We start from the raw sequence: 24,538 nt of genomic DNA on the forward strand, positions 1-24,538 counted from the left end.
GTTTTAATTGATCCGAACCTGTTTGATTGGGCACGGAATTTAAGAAAAAATAAAGATTTTTAGAATTTGTAGTCATAAACAATTCAAAAAGAGGCACAGAGTATTTGTGTGATTATAAAAGCTTCTCATTAAGGGTAAAATTGTAAGTTTAAGCAAAATTATTTTCAAATTTAGAATTTGGTCATTTTTTTTGGAACAGACCAAAAAGAAAATAGGTTCACGTAAACTGGAACTTCCAAAGATAGTATTTTTTTTTAATAATGTAGTGTCCGAGTCAACTTAAATACATTTACATTAATTAACTCTACGTGGTATTCTCTATTGTCTATTGATAGCAGAGTTATCTAATATATTTATTGGTAGAAAATAACAAGTATCTGATAAAGTAGTCCACATATGTGCAAATTCAAATAATCACATTTATTGAAGAAATTTTTTGAACATGAAGATAGATAAATAATTTTTTTTAGCTAATGTCGTGTCGGCAAACTTAGAGCCTAGTGTAATTGGTTTTAAATGATACCTAAAAGTAGAAGGATGTTTGATCAATTAATTGGTGTCCGTAGCCAAAATATGATTTTTTTGGACTCAAAGAATCAAAATATGTGAGAAAAATAACTGGCCACCCATAATATGTATAGTGCGGTGAAATACCGCATTATATTTGAACTTAAATGGGCGGGAAGGTATAGCGTCCGTATTTACCGCGTTATATTATAGTGCAGTAAATAAGGGTGCTATACCTACATAAATACCATCTTCTTCCCCAAAAACAGAAACCCCCCTCCCCCCCAAAAACGAGCCAAAACCAGCGGTCCCCCCTCCATTTTTAATGAAACAAAACTCGGGTGGAGCCCACCGGTCCAACAAAAAGTGTAGATTGTCGGTCCCACATCGTATCTAAGGCGTTATCTCGTAATGAGTTGCTTGTTCGACTCCAAATCACAAAATTCAACTTTCCAAAAAATTTAAATCGAGGTATTCCGACTTATTTTTTGTTAAAACTCATGTATAAAAAATACCTATTAGTTATTTTTACTGTGTTCTATGTTATTTCGTGATTGTTTTGCGATTTAATTAATTTGTTATTTTTTATCTGGATTATATTATTAGTGTGATAACAAAATTAGTAAAATAGAGAAATTGCTATTAGTTGTTAAAAATGTTAATTAGTTAATTTTTACTTTGGTATATATTTTTTCATGATTGTTTTGTGATTAAATTAATTTGTTATTTTTATCCGATTTAGATTAGTTATTTGCTAAAAGATTAGTAAAATAGATAAATTATTATTTTAGGAATAATTAATCTTATTTAGATGTTATTGTTATACATATATGAATATGTGATTTTATTTTCATGTAGTGGTATCTTGTGCCCGTAATTTTAATGTAGTGCTCGTACTTGTAATGTAGTGCCCTTTTAGCGTAGTAAAATGTAGTGCCTTTAGCGTAGTATCTTTGTAGCTATTGAAATTAATTATTTAATTATTTGTTAAACCCAAAAATATCTGAAAAAAGTTGATAGTTCAAATACAAACTCTCTCGAATTCTAGTCAACAAACGTAAGAAAATAACATTAGAAAACAACAATATTTGTCAAACTAAGTATTGTTACATGAATATTTAATAATTAAATCTTGTATAGTTATGAAAATTAATTATTCAATTTTATTATGTTCAAAAATAGGTGAGTAATAAACTAACACATAAAATAATAAACTAACATATAAAATAATAAACAAACATATAAATAGTAAACTAACATATAAAATATTAAAGTAACATATAAAAATATCAAATGTATCAACCTAATTAACAATATAGTAAAAATATCGAATAAATTTTAATATTAAAGATATTGCAATATATTTAAAAATGTTAAGCAATGAAAAAGAAAAATACTTTAATTAATATTGTTCAATTTATAGTAGTCGTCATAGAGGTTCCGTCTGTGCATCCCGGACCTGCAGCATTAGAGCTACTATTGCTACAGGCCGAGCATATGTCTCCGTACATATGGGAGGGGCAGTGTTTGGCCCAGACATTTCGTGCTAGATGGGTAGACGATATGTGGGACTTTCTTAGCGCCCACCTACTCCATCCTTGTATAGTCAGACGCCTTCTGGATACGGGTTTCTATAGGATCATAGAGATCGGCCGGTTGCAGTTGGACTGGTCATTGATCACGGCTTTGATAGAGCGGTGGCGACCGGAGACGCACACGTTTTATTTACCCATTGGCGAGGCTATTATCACGCTTCAGAACGTGGAGGTTCTGTATGGGCTGCCGGTTGATGGACATCCTATAGCTTACCCGCATGCTCTCAGAGAATATACGGGATTGTCGTACCTGGAGATGTTGCAGCGGCTCACCGGTTTCCAGCCAACGGAAGAGGCTACATTTAGTGGGTATAGTCGTTTGCAGTTGACGCCAGTCCGACTGCATCTGGAGGCGATGGATGCGGACATTACAGATGATACACTGGATCTTCATATCGACCGGTACACGAGATTGTTGATGTTGCTTATGTTTGGTGTGGCATTGTTCCCAAACACTTTGGAAGACCTAGTCAGCTTGAGATTTCTTCATCATCTTGAGCGGTTAGATGATTTACCTGGTTACAGCTGGGGTGCAACTATTCTAGGTTACTTGTATAGGCAGATATGTCGGGCGAGCATGGGCACCCAGTGAGACGTTGCTGGATTTTTGCCGCTGCTGCAAGTGAAAACATAGTCAATTATTTTCATGATTATAACATACATAGTAAAAATATACCTTAAATTTTACGTCCGCATTGTATATTAGGTTTGGGCCTGGGAGCGGTTCCTGCAGTTGCAGCCACCTCTACCACCCATCGCTCCGGATGCACCACCTCCACCGTTTCTTCCTTTAACTAGGAGGTGGGTTGATAAGTGAGGCTACGGACATGAGGTCAAGGCTCGACATAATCTCCCCTATTGCATGAATTTGTTGGATTTGTTCCGGCGGCCAATAATACTCAGCACTCACTCACTGCAACTGTCCATTATAGGTGTTTAAGTATGCAACAACACTATATTCTTTATAAACATATCTCGTTACCACGGAACCTGTATGTTTAAAGCACTTCATGGCATGTGAGTATGGCATGTGATAGATGGATCATTTCTCACAGGAGCGTGTACCTGTAGGTTATACCAATACTGGGTCTGTAGTCAAAGCTGTCTTGAGCTTTTGAAAGCTCTCCTCACATTCCTCAGTCCACCTGAACGGAGCACCCTTCTGGGTCAATTTGGTCATAGATGCAGCAATAGAAGAGAAACCCTTTACAAATCGGCGATAATACCATGCCAAACCAAGGAAACTCCGGATGTCAGTAACTGAGGATGGTCTAGACCAACTCTGCACTGCTTCAATCTTCTTCGGATCTACTTTGATCCCCTCGCATGAAATTATATGACCCAAAAATCCCACTGAATCAAGCCAGAATTCACACTTAGAAAATTTTGCATATAACTTCTTTTCTCTCAAAGTCTGAAGCACAGTCCTCAGGTGATGTTCATGATCTTCCCGACTCCGGGAATACACCGGAATGTCGTCAATAAACACAATGATGAAAGAATCAAGATAGGGCTGAAATACACTATTCATTAAGTGCATAAATGCTGCTGGGGCGTTGGTTAGCCCAAATAACATCACAAGGAACTCGTAATGACTGTACCGAGTCTTGAAAGCAGTATTCGGGATATCTGGCTCCCGAATCTTCAACTGATGATAGCCTGAACATAAGTCGATCTTAGAGAACACTCTGGCACCCTGAAGCTGATCAAATAGATCATCAATGCGTGGCAATGGATACCTGTTCTTCACTGTAGCCTTGTTCAGTTGGCGGTAATCAATACACATCCGCATAGAACCATCCTTCTTCTTCACAAATAAGACAGGAGCACCCCAAGGTGATACACTGGGCTGAATGAAACCCTTATCAAGCAACTCCTATAACTGTTCTTTTAATTCTTTCAACTCTGCTGGGGCCATACGATATGGTGGAATAGAAATGGGTTGAGTTCCTGGTAATAAATCAATTCCAAAGTCAATATCCCTATCGGATAGCATACTCGGAAGATCTGCTGGAAATACATCAGGAAAATCCATCACTACAGGAACTGACTCCATAGTAGGAGTATCAATACTAACATCTCTCACATAGGCCAAATACGCATCACACCCCTTCTCAACTATTCGTTGAGCTTTAAGAAATGAAACAACCCTACTATGAACATGATCCGAGGTACCTCTCCACTCTAGCCGCGGTAGACCTGGCATAGCCAACGTCACCGTCTTGGCATAACAATCCAGAATAGCATGATAGGGCGACAACCAGTCCATGCCCAAAATAATATCGAAATCCACCATACTGAGCAATAATAAATAAGCCCTGGTCTCAAAACCACTGATAACAATTAAACACGACCGATACACACGGTCCACAATAATAGATTCACCCACGGGTGTAGATACATAAATAGAAGAACTCAAGGAATCACGTGATATGCCCAAATACGGGGCAACATAAGATGACACATAAGAATAAGTGGAGCCTGGATCAAATAAGACTGATGCATCTCTATGACAGACCAGAATAATACCTGTGATAATAGAATCAGATGCAACATCATCTGTCCTAGCAGGAAAGGCATAATATTTGGCCTGGCCTCCCCCTCTAGGGCGACCTCTACCTGCCCGCCCTCCACCTCTAGTAGGATGTGCAGGTGGAGTGACAACTGGTGCAGTAATCATGGCCTGAGAAGCCTGAGGACCCTGTGGAATAGGTGGGGCCTGAGAAATTCGTGGAGGTGCACCCTTCATAAGTATGGGGAAATCCCTCATGATATGACGAGTGTCACCACACTAAAAACAAAGACCTCGGAGGATGTGGCTGTTGCGCCTGGCTCGGGCCTGATCGACTAGACTGTCCGCTGAAAGCACACCGTACAGGAGGTACAGAAGACACTAGTGGTGCATAATATGGAACCTGAGGTCTGGGAGTAGTCGGAATACCACTGGAAGCTAGAAGTGCTAAACAAATAGGATGACTCACATAACCTCTACCATGATGGGTTGCAACTGGGGCACGAGAATTAGTATATGTTCCAGAATCTCGGGGTCTCTTAGCTTCCCTCTCTTCCCTTTCCCGAGTCCGCATACCTTCCAATCTTTTAGCAATTGACACCACCTGTTGGTATGTGATGTCCATCTCTAGCTATCGGGCCATACTATATCTGATACTAGGGTGAAGACCCTCAATAAATCTGCGAACCCGCTCTCGAACAGTAGCAACTAAGGCTGGTGCATGCCTAGCCAAATCACTGAATCGGACCGCATACTCTGACACGGTCATAGAACCCTGGTGCAACTTCTCAAACTCTGCGCCCCATGCATCCCTAAGACTCTGAGGAACATACTCCCTTAAGAACATATCCGAAAATTGAGTCCAAGTGAGTAAAGATGCCTCAGCGGGACTATCCAACTTATATGCCCACCACCACTGGTAGGCTGCTCCTATAAACTGGAATGCCGTGAAAGAAACCCCTCTGGAATCCACAATACCCATAGTACGAAGGATACAGTGACATTCCTCCAGAAAACCCTAAGCATCCTCTGAAGCTAAACCGCTGAAAGTGAGAGGGTGGTACTTCTTATACCTCTCGAGCCTGAGCTGCTCCCCCTCTGAAACTGTTGTCCTAATATCAGGCCGAACTGGGACAACTTGTTGCACTGGTATAACCTCTGGGGCATGGTCAACTTGGGCACGTGGCTCTGGAGTACAGGTGGCGGGAGTCTGCGCTCCTCCCCCATCCTGAGATGTGGCAGGAGCAAGTGGAATTAATCCTGCCTGAGCTAAAGTGCCAAACATGCTCAAAAACTGGGCAAGAGTCTCCTGAAGTGCAGGAGTAGTAACAGGCGTCTCAGGTGCCTGCTCTCCAACTGGAGCTACTGGTGGCTCTGGTGCAGCAGTTCGTGCAGGTGCTCTGGCTGCACCACGTGGTCTTCCTCGGCCTCTGCCCCGACCCCGTCCTCTTGCGGCTCCAACAGAGGGCGCGAGTGTCTGATCATCAGATCTAGTTGTGCGTGTCCTCACCATCTGTGAGAGAATAGAAAGACAATTGTTTAGAACTTTGAAATCAACAAAGGCGCACGATAAGGAATCAGAGAAGTGAATATTTCCTAACACTTCCATAGCCTCTCGAAGATAAGTACAGATGTCTCCATACCGATCCGCAAGACTCTACTAAACCTGCTTCTGACTCATTACACCTATGAACCTAGTGCTTTGATACCAACTTGTCACGACCCCAAATTCCCTCCGTAGGATGTCGTGATGGCACCTAGTCTCTAAAACTAGGTAAGCCTAACAATGCGGAATAATAATAAATATCTAAAATAAATAAACTACAATTCAAACAATTTCAACTCCCAAAACCCGGAAGAAATAAATCACAAGCTTCTAAGAAATTATTCTCAATGTCTCTATATATCAAGGTCTAAATAAAATATAAGGAAGCAACATAAAATGATAGATAGGGACTCCGGAGTCTGCGGACGCTGACAGATATACCTCGAAGTCTCCGTGCGCAGGTAACACACTGACGTCTAGGCTGGTAAGATATACCTGGATCTGCACAAAAAGATGTGCAGAAGCGTAGTATGAGTACACCACATCGGTACCTAGTAAGTGCCAAGCCTAACCTCGGTAGAGTAGTAACGAGGTCAAGTGAGGCCCTACTGCAATATAATAATGGCATGGTAAAATGTTTAACAATATAGTAAAATAAAATGACATTGAAAATAAATCAAGTAGTATGTCACAATTTAATTACGCAAAATAATGGCAAATGATATCTCGTGGAAACAAAGCAAAATTTCCTTTCAACATTAAGAAAATCACAACAAATAATCAAGGCAACTGCGGCCATAAATCAATATCAACAAGGGGACTCCTGAGGTACCGCCTCGTAGTCCCAAACCATAAATAAATTTACAATATCACATTTCCTTATCTCACCGCGGGAGCCTTCACAATTTATTTTAAAGAAAATATTTTTTTCGAAATAGCATCCCGCATTTTAGCCATCCTTATCACACCGCATGACTTCTAGTAGTTTCCCCTACTAGCCACGTGTATCAAGCCACCCTTATCTCACCGCATGCATTTCAATACCCAGACCTTATACCACCGCATGCGTATCAATATCATAATATATCACAATTTGCACCTCAAGTGCTCAAATAATTTATCTTGTCAAAATAATTCAACAACAATATTTTTCCACAATAAAGAGCTCACGGCTCCATCACAATGAGGACAAAAATATTCAAGAATAAATAATTCAGGAAAATAATATTTAAAAATCTTTAATACGTTGCATTCAATATCAAATTTAAAAATGTCAAATACTTCATATTAATAATATCTAATTTAAAGAAAATCACCCTTCAAATAATGCACAGAGTAAAAGAAATCAAGTTACAACTAAACAGGTATAACAATTAGCAGGAAAAGGTCAAACAATTTAAAGTATATATCTTAGACCAATAATGAAGAATATAACAAGATAAAATAATTTAATAAATGCGCAACAGTGAACTACACAATTTTAAAATATAATCTTTCACATTTAGCCCGTCTACAGACTCGTCACCTCATGTACACGACTTTCAACACATTTTAATAATCACATCAATATCAATTCTAGGGGAAAATTCCCACACACAAGGTTAGACAAGTCACTTACCTCGACTTGCTCCAATTTAATCAAGTATTATGCTTTTTTCTCGGTTTTCTGACTTCGATCGACTCGTATCTAGTCATAATTAATTCGATACAGTCAACGAAAATTATAGAAATCAATTTCATAAGAAAATATTATATTTTTCAATGAAATCCGAAATTAGCTCAAAAATTGCCCGTGGGGCCCACATCTCGGAATCCGACGAAACTTACAAAATCCGACATCCCATTCAATTACGAGTCCAACCATACCAGTTTCACTCAAATTCGACTCCGGATCGACACCGAAATCTCAAAAATTCGTTTCTATGAGATTTCTAAAATTTCCCAAATTTCAATCTCAAAACACTAATTAAATGGTGAAAACAATGATATATTCGTGTATATTGACCAAATCCAAGTTAGAATCACTTACCTAAATATTTTTCCTTGAATATATATTAAAATCGTCTCTCCTCAAGCTCCAATTCGTCAAAAAGGCAAATGGGACGAAGTCCCCTGTTTTTATAACTCATAGATTTGTTAGGGAGCTCGATTTTGTAAGGGAGCTCGATTTGTCAGGGAGCTCGATTTTGTCAGGGAACTCGATTTGTGAGGGAGCTCGATTTTGTGAGGGAGCTCAATTTGTCAGGGAGCTCAATTTTGTGAGGGAGCTCGATTTGTCAGGGAGCGGAGTCCAATTTTGACAGGGAGCTCGATTTTGTTAGGGAGCTCGATTTTGTCAGAGAGTCCGATTTTGACAGGGAGTCTGATTTTTGACAGGGAGCTCGATTTTGTCAGGGAGTCCGATTTTGACAGGGAGCCCGATTTTGACAGGGAGTCCGATTTTGACAGGCAGCTCGATTTTGACAGGCAGCCCGATTTTGGCAGGCAGGCCGATTTTGACAGGCAGGCCGATTTTGGCAGGCATCCCGATTTTGACAGCATTTCCAGCAGAAAAATTGCAGCAGCTAAGTCCCACTTTTGATCCGTTAACCATTCGAAACTCACCCGAGGCCCTCGGGAACTCAACCCAATACATCAACAAGTCCTAAAATATCATACGAACTTATTTGAAACCTCAAATCACATCAAACAACGCTAAAATCACGAATCATGCTCCAATTCAATCTTAATTAAACCTAGAATTTCCAACTTCTACATTCGATGTCGAAACCTATCAAATCAAATCCGATTGACCTCAAATTTTGCACCCAAGTCATAAATGACATAACAGAGCTGTGAAAATTTTCAGAACTTGATTCCGACCCTGATATCAAAAAGTCAACTCCCCGGTCAAATTTCTAAACTTTAAATTTCTATTTTAGTCATTTCAAGCCTTATTTCACTATGGACTTCCAAATAAAATTTCGATCACGCTCCTAAGTCCAAAATTACCATACAGAGTTGTTGGAATCATCAAAACTCTATTCCGGGGTCATTTGCACATAATTCGACATCCGGTCACTATTTGAACTTAAACTTTTAATTCTTTTCATCAAAATTCCGTATCTCGGACTTAGTACCTCGGAATTTGATTCCGGGCATACACCTAAGTCTCAAATCACGATACGGACCTACCAGAACTGTTAAAATACTTATCCGAGTCCGTTTGCTCAAAATGTTGACCAAAGTCAACTTAGTTGAGTTTTAAACCTCTAATTCATATTTTAATCCATTTTTCACCTGAAAACTTTCCGAAAAATTTTATGGACTGCGTACGCAAGTCGAGGAATGATAAATATTACTTTTCGAGGTCTTAGAACATAAAATTAATTATTAAATTTAAAGATGACATTTTGGGTCATCACAATGAGCATCTAAATGAATACAAAGTCCAACTGGTAAAAATCACTGTCTGAAATATAGAACAGTACAATAACTAAACAGGAAGGGAATCAAGTCTGCGGTCTTCAAGCAGCTACCTTGATAGTCTCCAACGGAAAGAACTTTGAATTCTAACTGCCGTCATATCCGAGAGTACCTGGATCTGCACACGAGATGCAGAGTGTAGTATGAGTACAACTAACTCAATAAGTAACAAGACTAACCTCTGGGCTGAAAGCAATGACGAGCTCCGTAGGTACAGTCCAGTATAAATAATGGTACAAAACGTAGACATGCTTTCAAATTTAACAGTTAAACTCAGTACAAGTGAAATAGATCAATACTGCATGATATGAAGAATATGACATCTCAGTAAAAAGACCTCATGTAAATACTTGTCACAAATTATCCGCTCACTCGGTACTGTTTATGGCCAATCCAGCCCAGGGGTGTTCCAACTCGTATATAAATACACATCGGCTGGCAACCAGTCACCAGTACCGTATAAGGCCAATCCAGCCCTGGGATAATTTATACCCAAATATAAATTATACGGACAAGATCCATGTCCAGGTAAACTCATTACAATACAAATACGTAAGGCAAGTCCATGCTCTGGGAAATCCATCTGGAAAATACATAATCATCTACACTCACTAGGGTGTGTACAGATTCTGGAGGGGCTCCTTCAGCCCAAGCGTAATACAAAGCCAATATGGCCTACTGCAGGCGGGCATTCCCGATCCGTATAATAACAAAGCATATAAGGCCTGCTGCAGGCGGGCAGCCCCGATCTATAAAATAGTAAAGCCTATAAGGCCTGCTGCAGGCGGGCAGCCCCGATCCATATAATAATAATTTATAAAGCCATTATGGCCTGCTGCGTTGCGCAGCTCAATCCCATAAATATCTTCACACTGGACAATTATTACTGAGTGTGAAATATATATTTTTGAACAATTAATTCAACAACAACACGACCTCATGGGTCCTAAAATATTGGCATGTAGCCTAAACATGATCTTTAATAGGAGCCTCAGCTCAATTTCTCTAACACGTAGAGAATGTTAAGATAATATCATGATTCATTAATCTTACAACTGCACGTCCACATGAGCCTCAGCTCAATTTCCTAAAATGGTGCACGTCCACATGATCGTCACCTATCGTGAGTGTCACCTCCAAACAATTTATATCATACCAAATTCAGGGATTCATACCCTCAGAACCAAGTTTAGAAGTGTTACTTACCTCAACCCGTGTAATTCTTTACTCCGGCATGCCTTTTCCTCGTGAATTGACCTCTAAACGCCTCGAATCTAGCCACAAATAATTCGATTCAATCAATAAAATTATTGGAATTAATTCCATAAGAAAATGCTAAATTTGCATAAAAATCCAAATTTTAGCTCAAAAATTGCCCGTGGGGCCTACGTCTCTGAATCCGGAAAAACTCATAAAATCCGACAATCCAATTCAATTACGAGTCCAACCATACCAGTTTCACTCAAATCCGACTCCGAATCGACACCGAAATCTCAAAAATTCGTTTCCATGAGGTTTCTAAAATTTTCCCAAATTTCAATCTCAAAATACTAATTAAATGGTGAAAATAAATGATGGATTCGGGTAATCTAACCCTAATTGAGTTAAGAACACTTACCCCGATGTTTTCTCTGAAAATCTTCCAAAAATCGCCTCTCCCCAAGCTCCAATTTGACAAAAATGGAAAATGGGACGAAGTCCCCTGCTTTATAACTTACAGTTCTGTCCAGGCCCTCGGCCTTCGGTCCTCTAAATAATTTTCTGGACATGCTTCTAAGTCCAAAATCACCATACGGAGTTATTGGAATCATCAAAACTCTATTCCGGGGTCGTTTACACATAAGTCAACATCCGGTCAACTATTTCATTTTAAGCTTCCAACATGAAATTTATTATTCCAAGCTAACTTTGAAATACCTTAAAATCAAAACCGACAATTCACACAAGTCATAATACCTCGTAGGAAGTTGTTCAAGACTTCAAATAGTTGAAAGGAGCGTAAATGCTCAAAACGACCGATCGGGTCGTTACAATCTCCCCTACTTAAACATACGTTCGTTCTCGAACGTGCCAAGAGTTGTTCCTAAGCCTTTAAATCACTGTTCCTCCTTACCATGCACATACCTGGGGTGATCCCACGCCACCCTATTCTATATAGGCCTGACAACATAACACAACTGAAAATCATTAATTTAACCTTAGCCCAAAACTTGGAGCCCAATTTCTAACACCCAGAATTCTTTCCAAGATCTAAATCTCACACACCGTATAAGTATGAACAAGCTGTATCAAGACATAGTCATAACCCTAGATATAATAACACTACATACTACACAACTCAGATGCTCACAACACCATTCCCGATCACAATCATATTAATTATGCCAAACCATCCAAGTACAAGTATTAAACCTCATATCAAGCCAAACCTCGTTCCAAACCTTCGTACACTGTTGATAATAAAAAAAACATGCAGAAATCTCATGACCCCTTATCAGAGCAATAAGTCATGGAGCTCTCTCGCCCCAACCAGAACCATAATCACTTTCTAAACCGACTTTCAATATTATCCTCCCGAATATACCTTAATCAAACCTGATAGTACCCATTCTTGGTCCAATGACCTTATTTTATTAAACACAACTATCCCACAGACACGCTACATCATTATAACTCAAGCCACAACTGCGCAATCCGTGTACCAAAATATGGGAAATATCTCAAGGAAGAGAACCGTATTGTAAGTTCAACAAGTACCACCACAACTGTAATGCTATAAGCTCACTATATATAGTAGAACAAATACACACTAATTTAATAACAGTAACCAGCTCTTCTAGAGCTCACATTAACATCACTCGCACAGACAATTCACGTGCTATAGTATCAATATCTGAACCCGCACGGACAACTCACGTGCCAATAATATCAATAATTTGAATATCACTAGTCTATCAACCAGGAGAGTACCGTAATACCAATGAACATCTGTAACTCAAAACATAATGCTCCTTTCAACCGCACACCCTTCTCAGGGATTACCGAGCAACTATAACATTCACCTAAATATATAACACTGACCATTCTGTTCAGAATTCGCGATCTTCCTTTCAAGAATGAACTGCCACCTCGTACATATAAATCTAAATCCCTCCCAACACACCACATCTATCATGTGACAAGCACGGGAATCTCATTATAACCCTTTCGAAAGTTACCCACTATTCTCAAATCTAAAATGCACTGCCCGAACGGGCCAAAAGACACAAGTCCCCTAGCACAACAGCCCCCAACGGAGTAACTCTGCCTTTATACCACCAATCAAATGGAGTAGATATTATTGATTTGATAGAATCCACCTTGAATTGAACTCGAATTTTAAGATCCCCGCATTTCTCCACGTATTCACCTTACCCATATTCAACTCTATTGGGAAAATATGTATATGCTTATAAGGTAATTTGATCCATTTTAGGTTGTAGTTGTACTATCTTCTTTTCTTTTTTCTTTTTGTTGTTGCGCTACTCAATCCAAGAGGTTTGGTCATGTATTATTAGTAGATGAAATATAGTAACATAGATGACGTTGTTTGTTATAGTATTAATAGATTATTTATGTGTGGCTGATAGTATATATATATATATATATATATATATATATATATATATATATATATACTATATGCTTCATACTCTTTTCTCTCATATAATCCATCATTTTCTTAGCTAAATGTATTTGACCTGCGTTTATTAGTATTATTATATAGTTGAACTCATTAAGTTTCAGACCTTTCTCGATCATGACTTGTATTATTTTCTCGCCATCCTCAGCTCTTCCTTCTTCCCAAAATGCATCTATGATTTTGTCAAAAGTGTCCTCTATCTCTCAATTGCAACATCAACTTTTACTAATTTAGATTCTCTCTCCATACTAATTTAAAACCAAACATATTTCTTTTTTTTATTTTAGAAAAAGTATCCTCCCACCACGCGTAATTAATGAAGAGTAAAGGAAGACTTAACTGAACAAAAATTGGTAAAGGTAATCACAAGTTACATTCATAAATGTGCTGAAACTTAGGTAAAATGTAGCAGAGTCTTTCTCTCAATATAATAAGAATTACGGGGTGATCCACCTATCAAATTGAAGATATACAAGTCTATTTTCTAATGTATTAAAACGTTCATCGATACGACATCGGAGTAGATAGATATTCATATTTTTACAAGATTGCACATACGGGTGGGTGACAAGTAGGTGTGTCACCTACTTGTTTAAATAAAGGGACCAAATATATTCCCCAAAAAGGGGCGGCCAAGGAGAATTTTAAGGGCTGAATTATATCATTTCTTTCACTCATATTTCAGACTAAGAACTTTAGATTGAAACCTTTCAACTCCTCCCCCAAATATTCCACACAAACCCTAGGTAATTTTGGGTGATACGAAGTGATTCTAGTGCCGAAAAACCCGAACAACTTGCTAATTTCCCTTTCTCCTTCTTGTAGCTGTGTTGGGGGACTGGTTTTGGATAAAGAAAGACTAGGTTTCATGGGTAATACTTATTCCAAGGTAATTTTATGCATCTCTTTCCCTTATGTAAGTTTCTACGAGTTGTAGATTGATCATAAAGACTAGAACTTGCGAGTTTCGAAAGAGTAGTATGTTATTTGTTGTGACGTCATTGTTGGCTGGTTGTGAACTTAATTTCAAGTTTAATTCATGGTTGTTTTATATGAGAAGAAGCTTAATTATGTACTGTTGATTGTGTTGCCCGATTTGAAAGAAAAGACAAGTCAGAAACGTGTTTTAGTAATATGAAAAGGAAGTTTCGAGTTGCTAAACTTGTAGGACTGCTATGGGGTCGTTTTAAAGTTGTATTGTGGCTGAAATTTAGTAGGTATAATTGGATATTTGGCGATTAATGTTGTTTATAAATTCAGGAAGGAAGGGGTTTAAAACTTTAGTTGTTTAGGTACAAACCGAGCTTGCCACTCGTTGGGATTGTTAAACTGTTTTGAAAGGCTTATTATGAGTATTGTTGATATTGTTTGGGCTATTGTTGGCTGTTGTGACTTGTGGAAAGTCATATAAACAGGGAAGGTGATGTTCTTTTTATCGTAGAATAAAGTGTGTCGCTCAAATGCAATAAGTTATGGCATTCGTAATGTGACGAAAGTATTGTTCATTGCTTGTAGACAAATGAGATATAGGTTAAGTTAGCTTGAGAATTGGATTGGATATTATGAGGTATGTAAGGTTTTCCTTTATTTTCTTTGGCATGATTCCGTAAGTTATGTTGCCCTTATAAGGAATTCAAGGGGACGACTCTTTGTATAATACTATACCGATAATTAAGGCCCGTTCACGAGTATAGTCATATGAATATTGAAATGGATTGTGTTGATCACAGTTTCATGTATTCTTAAGGAGTAAATAGAGCCTTCCGAAAGTTTCTTGTCCTTTATATGTAACAAGATGTCTAGATGTTAATTAAACATTACGTACGAATGGTCTGACGAATCAGAAGCAATATAGCGTCTGTATAATGAGGGATAGTTATATATGAATAGTTCAACAAGGTACCATAATATATAGTTGCAAAATGATAAGAATATTTCGACCTAAAGAATGGCACAACTTCCAATACTTGCACGTTTGTGTTCACGATTGATAAATAAGGTTTGCTCTCAAGTTAAATAAGGTTGATTATATACGAGGGTGATGTGAAGAGACGATACACTTTACATATGGAGTCATAAATTATAGAATATGATAAGTTTAGCAATAAGAATTGTCACGACCCAATTTTACCTATAGGTCGTGATGGCGCCCAACACTACAACTAGGCATGCCAACTTAATAAATTAAGCATACATTGACAAAATTTAAAACCAAGAAAAATAAAAAAATACCAAATTCTACCAATGTGTGTGCCAAGACCTGGTGTCATAAGTGTATGAGCATCTAGTAGATTATACAAAACCTCAAATACTGTCTGAAATAAAACTAGACAGAATAAAAAAAAAATACAAGGAGAGACACTAGTAGCTGCAGAACGACTCAGAAAGGCAGCTCACCACTATGCCCCTAGATAATGTAGGTGTAAGACGATAGGCCCTCCACTAGTACTTGCCTCAGGTCCTGCACAAATAGTGCAACAAGTGTAGTATGAGTACGTAAACAACGTGTACCCAGTAAGTATCAAGCCTAATCTCTAAGTGGTAAAGACGAGATGGCCAACTTTGACACTCACTATGGGTCAATAATAATAACTGAAATACAACTAGAATATTTAAATCAGCATAATTCACAGAATTTACAATAATTTATTTAACCAGCGAAAATAATCATATTCCTTCAAATGCAACAATTCTCAATATATTAATTAAATTCCTTAAATTCAAATAATTTCAATTTTATCAATTAATCTCATTTACAGGAATAACAATTAATTCCTTAACAAGCAGGAATAATAATTCATTAAATTTCAAGGATTCTCCAATTTATCAATTAGCTTCGCAGGCTTGAAATAACTATTCAAGTATCGTGTAATTATTATTATTAAGCACGATTTTTGCCGAGTACGTACGGCCCGATCCAGAGTGTCGTGTACACTGCCAAGGGACGTGCGTCGCGATCCATAGATGCATCTATCCTGCCGAGGCGTTCGGCCCGCTCCACAAGAAAGGAGGACATTTTCTTATGTACCTCCGAAAGGAGAGTATATTTATTATAAGATAAATTCGGGAGGAAGAACAATTTCTTTTAACAATTAATTAATTTAAACAGAAAATCAAGCATATGAGATTTCCATCCCTTAAAATCTTTATCTAACAATTCACAATATTAAAATCCTTTAAACTCTTGTCACCTCATGCGTACGTAGCCCCCGGAATTAGCAACAATTATTCAATTTAATCCCTATTGGGTAATGTTTCCCTCACAAGATTAGACAAGAGACTTACCTCGTCTCAAAGTCCACTTTCTGATTACCACGTCGCGTTGAATTCTTGATTCGACGCCGAAAGAGCCGAAACTATCCAAATATTATGCACAATAATTAATATATGCTAAATGATTCGAAATTTATCTATTAAATAAATTACCTTATCCAAAATGGTAAATTTTTTAAAATTCACCCCGGGCCCACGTGCTCGGATTCTGGAAAATTTTGGATGAAAACGTTACCCATAATCTCAAGAACTTAATTATATAATTTCTACCCAATTCCATAACTATTTTCGTGGTTAAAATCTCACTTTTATAAAAATCTAGGGTTTTCATCTAAATCTTTGATTTCTAAGATTTACTAGTTATAATCCACCTATAATCTATGTATTTAACTCAAGAGGTATGGAATTAACTTACCTTTAAATTGCTAGTTGAAACCCCCTTCTCAAAAGCTCTAAAATCGCCCGAAAATGGAGGAAAAATGGGCTCAAAATGTCTGAGCTCCGACTTTTAACCATTCTGCCCAACAGTGATTTTCGCACATGCGGAATAGGTACCGCACATGCGTCTTCCGCACCTACGGAAAAGCCTCGCAAGTGCGAGTTTTCCCTCGCTTGCCAAGCCTCGCATATGCGAAAAATGCTCGCACCTGCGCGTTCGCAGGTGCGCCCGAGATTTTGCACCTGCGATGGCAAACCTCCCCTTCTCTTTTTTTTCGCTTCTGCGCACAAACCTCGCATCTGCGAGAGTCGCACCTGCGGCTGTCCAAGCACAGGTGTGAATGTACCAGAAGCAGAAAGCTTTAGCTCTTCTTCAAAATTCCAAAATTGATCCGAGCCTCGTCCGGTTAACACTCGGGGCCGCCCGAACATACCAACAGGTTTGAAATCATAAAACGGACTCGCTCAAACTCTCGGAACGCGTAAAACAACATCAAATATAAGAATCATACCCTAAACCAAATTGATTCAAACTAAGAATTTCAAGTTCTTCAATTTACTTCCAATGTGCCGAAATATACTTAAACTATTCGGAATGACACGAAAATTTGCGTACAAGTCTTAAATCACTATACAGAACTATTCCCAAACTCGGAATTCCAAACAGACTTCAATTACTCAAAATCCTACTCCAAACCAAATTTAATGAATTTTAAACCTTCAAATAGTTGAGTTTTACTATTAAGCATCAAAACGCTCCCGGGTTATCCAAAACCCCATTTGGATATACGCCCAAGTCCAAAATCACATACGAAAGGAACCAAGTGTTCCGATTTCAACCCACACACTTCCAAATCCCGAACCAACCATCCCCGCGAGCCATAAATTAATAAAAGCATGTTCGGGGAGTTTTATTTTAGGAAACGGGTTTCTAAAAGTTAAAATGACCGGTTGGGTTATTACATTCTCCACCTCTTAAACAAACGTTCATCCTCGAACGGGTTTAGAATAATACCTGGAGTGCTAAATAAGTGTGGATATTTGCTCCGCATGTCCTCCTCGGCCTCCCAAGTCGCTTCCTCGACTGGCTGGCCCCTCCATTGGACCTTTACTGCAGAAATCCTCTTGGACCTCAACTGGCGAACTTGTTTATCAACAATGGCAAATGGATCTTCTTCATAACCCAAACTCTTATCTAGCTGAACTGTGCTGAAGTCCAACATATATGATAGGTCAGCATGATACTTCCGGAGCATAGATACATGGAAAATCGGATGAACTCCCGATAGACTGGGAGGCAATGTAAGCTCATAAGCAACCTCCCCAACTCGTCTCAACCCTCAAATGGGCCTATAAACCTTGGGCTCAACTTGCCCTTCTTCCCGAATCTCATAATTTCCTTCATCGGCGAAACCTTCAAGAGAACTTTTTCACCTACCATAAATGATAAATCACGCGCTTTCTGATCCACGTAACTCTTCTGTCTGGACTGTGCTGTATGAAGTCGCTCCTGAATCGACGGCCATATAAAGCCTCAAATGGAGCCATCTCGATGCTAGATTTGTAACTGTTATTATAAGCAAACTCGGCCAAAGGCAGGAAACGATCCCACTGACCTCCAAAGTCAATCACACATGCCCTGAGCATATCCTCCAAAATCTGAACTGTCCGCTCTGACTGCCCGTCGGTCTGCGGATGATAGGCTGTGCTGAGCTCTACACGGGTCCCTAATTCACTCTGTACTGCTGTCACGACCCAAACTAACCTTTGTCGTGATGGCACCTATTGTGGAGATAGGCAAGCCGACTCATTTCCAAAACAAACTGATATTTTCATTTCAAATATAATTTAAAGGTTATTTACCATAAAACCTCCATTTAAAGAGTTCAAATTAAAGAAAAATAGAAGTGCGAAAAAGAAAAGCCCGACATCGGAGTGTCACTAGTCATGAGCATATACTACAATCTGTCTAACAATATCAAGGCTAACTCAGCCCGAAAAATAGCTAAATACAACTAGAGGAATATAAGAGGGAGAAGAGCAAGGGCTGCGATCGCCAAATAGCTACCTTGCTATCTCCAAGAAAATCTGCAACCAGAACACTCAATAACCGCTACCGTGTCCAGCTACACCTAAATCTGCACACAAGGTGCAGGGAGTAACGTGAGTATGCCAAGTCAGTAAGTAACAACAATAAATAAAGACTGAGCAGTAGTGATGAGCAATAAAGCATATAACGTTCATATTAGGAAATTTCAGTAAAATACTACATGCTTTTAAAAATCAGGATTTAAATCAAAACATCTCGTTTAACCCAGTTCCAGTAAAAATCATTTAAAGATATTTTTCAACAGTTTTCAGATAGAGGAAAAATGCAAAGGTGAGGAAAAATGATGAAATCATAAACAACCCCTCGGGCAAAACATCACTCATATACAACCCCTCGGGCAAACCTCACAGTCACTCGTGCCACTCGGGCATACCTCACAATCACTCTTGCCACTCGGGCATACCTCACAATCGCTCATGCCTCCCAGTCACTCAGCACTCGGCACTCGCACTCAGTAGGTACGTGTGCTCACTGGGGGTGTGTACAGACTCCGTAGGGGCTCCTTCAGCCCAAGTTCTATAATTTTCACGGACATCTCACGTGAACAAATAATAAAGTATGCTGCAGGCGGGCAGCCCCGATAAACACTCATCCTCACAAATCAGGCCCTCGGCCTCACTCAGTCATAAATATGCTGCAAGCGGGCAGCCCTGATCCACATTCATCCTCACAAATCAGGCCCTCGGCCTCACTCAGTCATAAACCTCTCAAGCCACTCGGGCATTTCAGTAAAACAGGGCATTCGGCCCAAAATATTTATATGTATCAAAATAGAGTCATACAACTGAGTTATGCGGTAAATAAGTATAAACATGACTGAGTATAGATTTTCAATCAAAAACAGTGAGAGGATGGTAAGAAACAGCCCCTAAGGGTCCAAACAGCTTTGGCGCAAGGCCCAAACATGGCATTCAGCCCAATTTACAGAAATTCTTTCTAAAACATATAAGTATCATATGGTTTCAACAAAGTATGCAACTTTACAGTTGCTACGGGGCAGACCAAGTCACAAATCCCCAACAGTGCATGCCCATACGCCCGTCACCTAGCATGTGCATCACTTCAAAATAGTAGAATGATACGAAATCCGGGGTTTCATACCCTCAGGACAAGATTTACAATCGTTACTTACCTCAAACCGCGAAATTCTTATTGTGTAATGCCCTTTCCTCGTGAATTGGTCTCCAAACGCCTCGAATCTGGTCATAAATAATTCGTTTCAGTCAATAAAATTCATTGGAATTAATTCCACAAGATAATAATGATTTTTCCATAAAAACCCGAAAATTAGCTCAAAAATCGCCAGTGGGGCCCACATCTCGGAACTCGACAAAAGTTACAAAATCCAAAAGCCCATTCAACCACGAGTTTACTCATACCAATTTTACCAAAATTAGACCACAACTCGACCCTCAAATCTACAAATCTTATTTCCAAATTTCTAAGTTCCAATCTCCGATTTACACCTCAAAATCATGTAATCTAGTCGGATTATTCGATGATAATTCAATATTATGGAGTAGAAATGATCACAAGGGACTTACCTCAAGTTTTCCTTGAAAATATACCAAAAATCGCCTCTCCTCAAGCTCCAATTTGTCAAAAATGACAAATGGGACGAAGTCCCTATTTTTATAATTATGCCCGGACAACCTCGGTTCTGCCTCGATCTTGGCCCTCGATCCTTGTTCTCGATCCTGGCCCTCGATCCTGGTTCTCGATCCTGGCCCTCGATTATGTCTTCGACCCGACCTTCGACCCTGGGCTCGATCATGGATTTGATCGTGGCCCTCGACTCTGGGCTCGATCATGGCTTCGATCGTGGCCCTCGACCTTGGACTCGATCTGGGCTCACATCTGGGCTCGATTTCTGGGAGATTTCTGGGCTCGAATATGGCAGAAGCAATTTCCAACGGAAGGAAATTGCAGCAGCTGTTCTAGTTCTATTTTTGATCCGTTAACCATCCGAAACTCACTCGAGGCCCTCGAGACCTCAACCAAATATACCAACAAGTCCTAAAACATCATACGAACTTAGTCGAATCCTCAAATCACCTCAAACAACGCTAAAACCCTGAATTACGCCCCAATTCAAGCCTAATGAACTTTGAAATTTCTAATTTCTACAAACAACTCAGAAACCTATCAAATCACGTCCGATTGACCTCAATTTTTGCACATATGTCCTAAATGACATAACAGAGGTATTCCAATTTTCAGAATCGGATTCCGACCCCGATATCAAAAAGTCAACCCCCCGGTCAAACTTTTCAAAAATAAAACTTTCGGCATTTCAAGCCTAATTCCTCTACGGACTTCCAAATAATATTCCGGACACGCTCCTAAGCCCAAAATCACCGTACGGAGCTATTGGAATCATCAAAATTCAAATCCGAGGTAGTTTATACATAGGTCCATATCCAGTCCACTTTTCTAACTTAAAATTTTCAATTATGAGACTAAGTGTCTCATTTCACTCCGAGTTCCTTCCTGACTCGAACCAACTAACCCAATATAACATAATATAGCTGAATAACACAAAAAGAAGTAGGAATGGGGAAAACGAGGTTATAACTCTTGAAACGACCGGCCGGGTCGTTACATCCTCCCCCTCTTAAATATCCGTTCGTCTTCGAACTGGTCTAGAAACATACCTGGAGTCTCGAATAGGCGTGGATATCTGCTCCGCATCTCCCGCTCGGTCTCCCAGGTGGCCTCCTTCATAGGCTGACCTCTCCATTGCACCTTCACTGAAGCTATATCCTTTGACCTCAACCTTCGAACCTGTCGATCCAAAATAGCCACCGGCTCCACATCATAAGTCATATCACCCTCCAACTGAACCGTGCTGAAATCCAAAACATGGGACAAATCTCCAATATACTTCCGGAGCATGGAAACATGAAACACTGGATGCACACTCGACAAGCTGGGTGGCAAGGCAAGCTTATAAGCCACCTCCCCTATTCTCTGAAGCACCTCAAAAGGCCCAATGAACCGAGGGCTCAACTTGCCCCTCTTCCCAAACCTCATAACACCCTTCATTGGTGATACCTTCAGCAAAACCTTCTCCCCAACCATAAAAGACATATCACGGACCTTCCTATCCGCGTATCTCTTCTGCCTGGACTGCGCCGTGCGAAGCCGCTCCTGAATCAATTTCACCTTATCTAATGCATCCTGGACCAAGTCTATACCTAAGATCCTAGCCTCACCCGGCTCAAACCATCCAACCGGAGATCTACACCTCCTCCCATACAAAGCCTCGTACGGAGCCATCTGAATACTCGACTGATAACTGTTGTTATATGCAAACTCCGCGAGTGGAAGAAACTTGTCCCATGAACCCCCAAAGTCAATGACACAAGCACGCAACATGTCCTCCAATATCTGAATAGTGCGCTCGGACTGCCCGTCCGTCTGAGGGTGAAAAGCTGTGCTCAACTCAACTTGAGTACCCAACTCTCGCTGCACGGCCCTCCAAAACTGCGATGTGAACTGAGTACCCCTATCTGAAATGATGGAAACTGGGACACCATGCAGGCGAACGATCTCTCAGATGTAAATCTCAGCCAACCGCTCTAAAAAGTAAGTAGTACAACTGGAATGAAGTTCGCGGACTTGGTCAGCCGATCCACAATAACCCAAATAGCGTCGAACTTCCTCGAAGTCCGTGGGAGCCCAACTACAAAGTCCATAGTGATCCGCTCCCACTTCCACTTTGGGATCTCTAACCTATGAAGCAAGCCTCCCGGTCTCTAATGCTCATACTTAACCTGCTGACAGTTTAGATACCGAGCCACAAATCTAACTATATCCTTCTTCATCCGCCTCCACCAATAGTGCTTCCTCAAATCGTGTTACATCTTCGCGGCACCCGGATGGATGGAATACCGCGACCTGTGGGCCTCCTCAAGAATTAGCTCTCGAAGCCCATCTACATTAGGCACACATATCCGACCCTGCATTCTCAACACCCCGTCATCACCAATAGTCACATCCCTAGCATCACCTCTTCAAACCCTGTCCAGAAGAGCGAGCAAGTGAGGGTCATCATACTGACGCTCCCTGATAGGGTCATAAAGAGAAGACTTGGAGACCACATAAGCCAATACACGACTAGGCTCCGAAATATCCAATATGACAAGCTGGCCTGCTAAGGTCTGAACATCTAATGCCAAAGGTCTCTCTGCTGCTGGAAGATATGCTAAACTTCCCAAACTCTCTGCCCGGCGACTCAAATCATCAGCCACCATATTGGCCTTCCCTGGATGGTACAAAATAGTGATATCATAGTCCTTAAGAAGATCCAACCATCTCCGCTGACGCAAATTAAGATCCTTCTGCTTTAACAGATACTGCAATCTCCGGTGATCAGTATAGATCTCACAATGAACCCCATACAAATAATGGCGCCAAATCTTCAAGGCGTGAACAATGGCTGCTAACTCAAGATCATGGACAGGATAGTTCTTCTCATGGGTCTTCAACTGGCGTGAGGCATAGGCAATTTCCCTACCCTCCTGCATCAAAACACAACCAATGCCTATCGAGGCATCACAATACACGGTGTAAGAACCTGAAGCTGATGGCAGAACTAACACTGGAGCTGTGGTCAAAGTAGTCTTGAGCTTCTGAAAGCTCTCCTAACATTCATCCGACCACCTGAATGGGGCACCCTTTTGGGTCAATTTGGTCAAGGGCGATGCAATAGATGAAAATCCCTCCACAAAGCGATGGTAGTAACCCGCCAAACCAAGAAAACTCCTAATCTCCGTGGCTGAGGACGGTCTGGGCCAACTCTGCACCGCCTCTAACTTCTTCGGATCCACCTGAATACCCTCACTGGACACCACGTGCCCCAAGAATGCTACTGAACTGAGCCAAAACTTGCATTTGGAGAACTTTGCATAAAGCTTCTCCTCCCTCAATCTCTGTAATACAATCTTCAAATACTGAGCGTGCTCCTCCTGGCTACGAGAGTACACCAAGATGTCATCAACGAATACAACAACAAATGAGTCCAAATAGGGCTGAAATACACTATTCATCAAATGCATGAACGCTGCTGGGGCATTGGTCAGCCCAAAATAAATCACCAAGAACTCATAATGGCCATATCGGGTTCTGAAAGTTGTTTTAAGAATATCTGAATCCCGAGTCTTCAGCTGGTGATAACCGGACCTCAAATCAATCTTGGAGAACACCCTCGCTCCCTGAAGCTGATCGAATAAATCATCAATGCGAGGTAAAGGATACTTATTCTTGACCGTGACCTTGTTCAACTGCCTGTAATCAATACACATTCTCATGGAACCATCCTTCTTCTTCACAAATAGAACTGGTGCACCCCAAGGTGACACACTAGGCCGAATAAACCCCTTATCAAGGAGTTCCTGAAGCTGTTCTT

General features: G+C 40.1%; 1 protein-coding gene across 1 annotated transcript; it reads left to right on the forward strand.

Annotated features, from left to right (window-relative positions):
- Positions 1 to 1,887: 1,887 nt before the first annotated feature.
- On the forward strand, positions 1,888 to 2,694 carry LOC104088214 (serine/threonine-protein phosphatase 7 long form homolog). Its single transcript, XM_009592859.2, has one exon. The coding sequence runs from the start codon at positions 1,888 to 1,890 to the stop codon at positions 2,692 to 2,694; it is 807 nt and encodes a 268-aa protein (XP_009591154.2).
- Positions 2,695 to 24,538: the final 21,844 nt, after the last annotated feature.

This window comes from Nicotiana tomentosiformis, chromosome 8, assembly GCF_000390325.3.
Source record: "Nicotiana tomentosiformis chromosome 8, ASM39032v3, whole genome shotgun sequence".
Taxonomy (NCBI): Eukaryota; Viridiplantae; Streptophyta; class Magnoliopsida; order Solanales; family Solanaceae; genus Nicotiana; species Nicotiana tomentosiformis.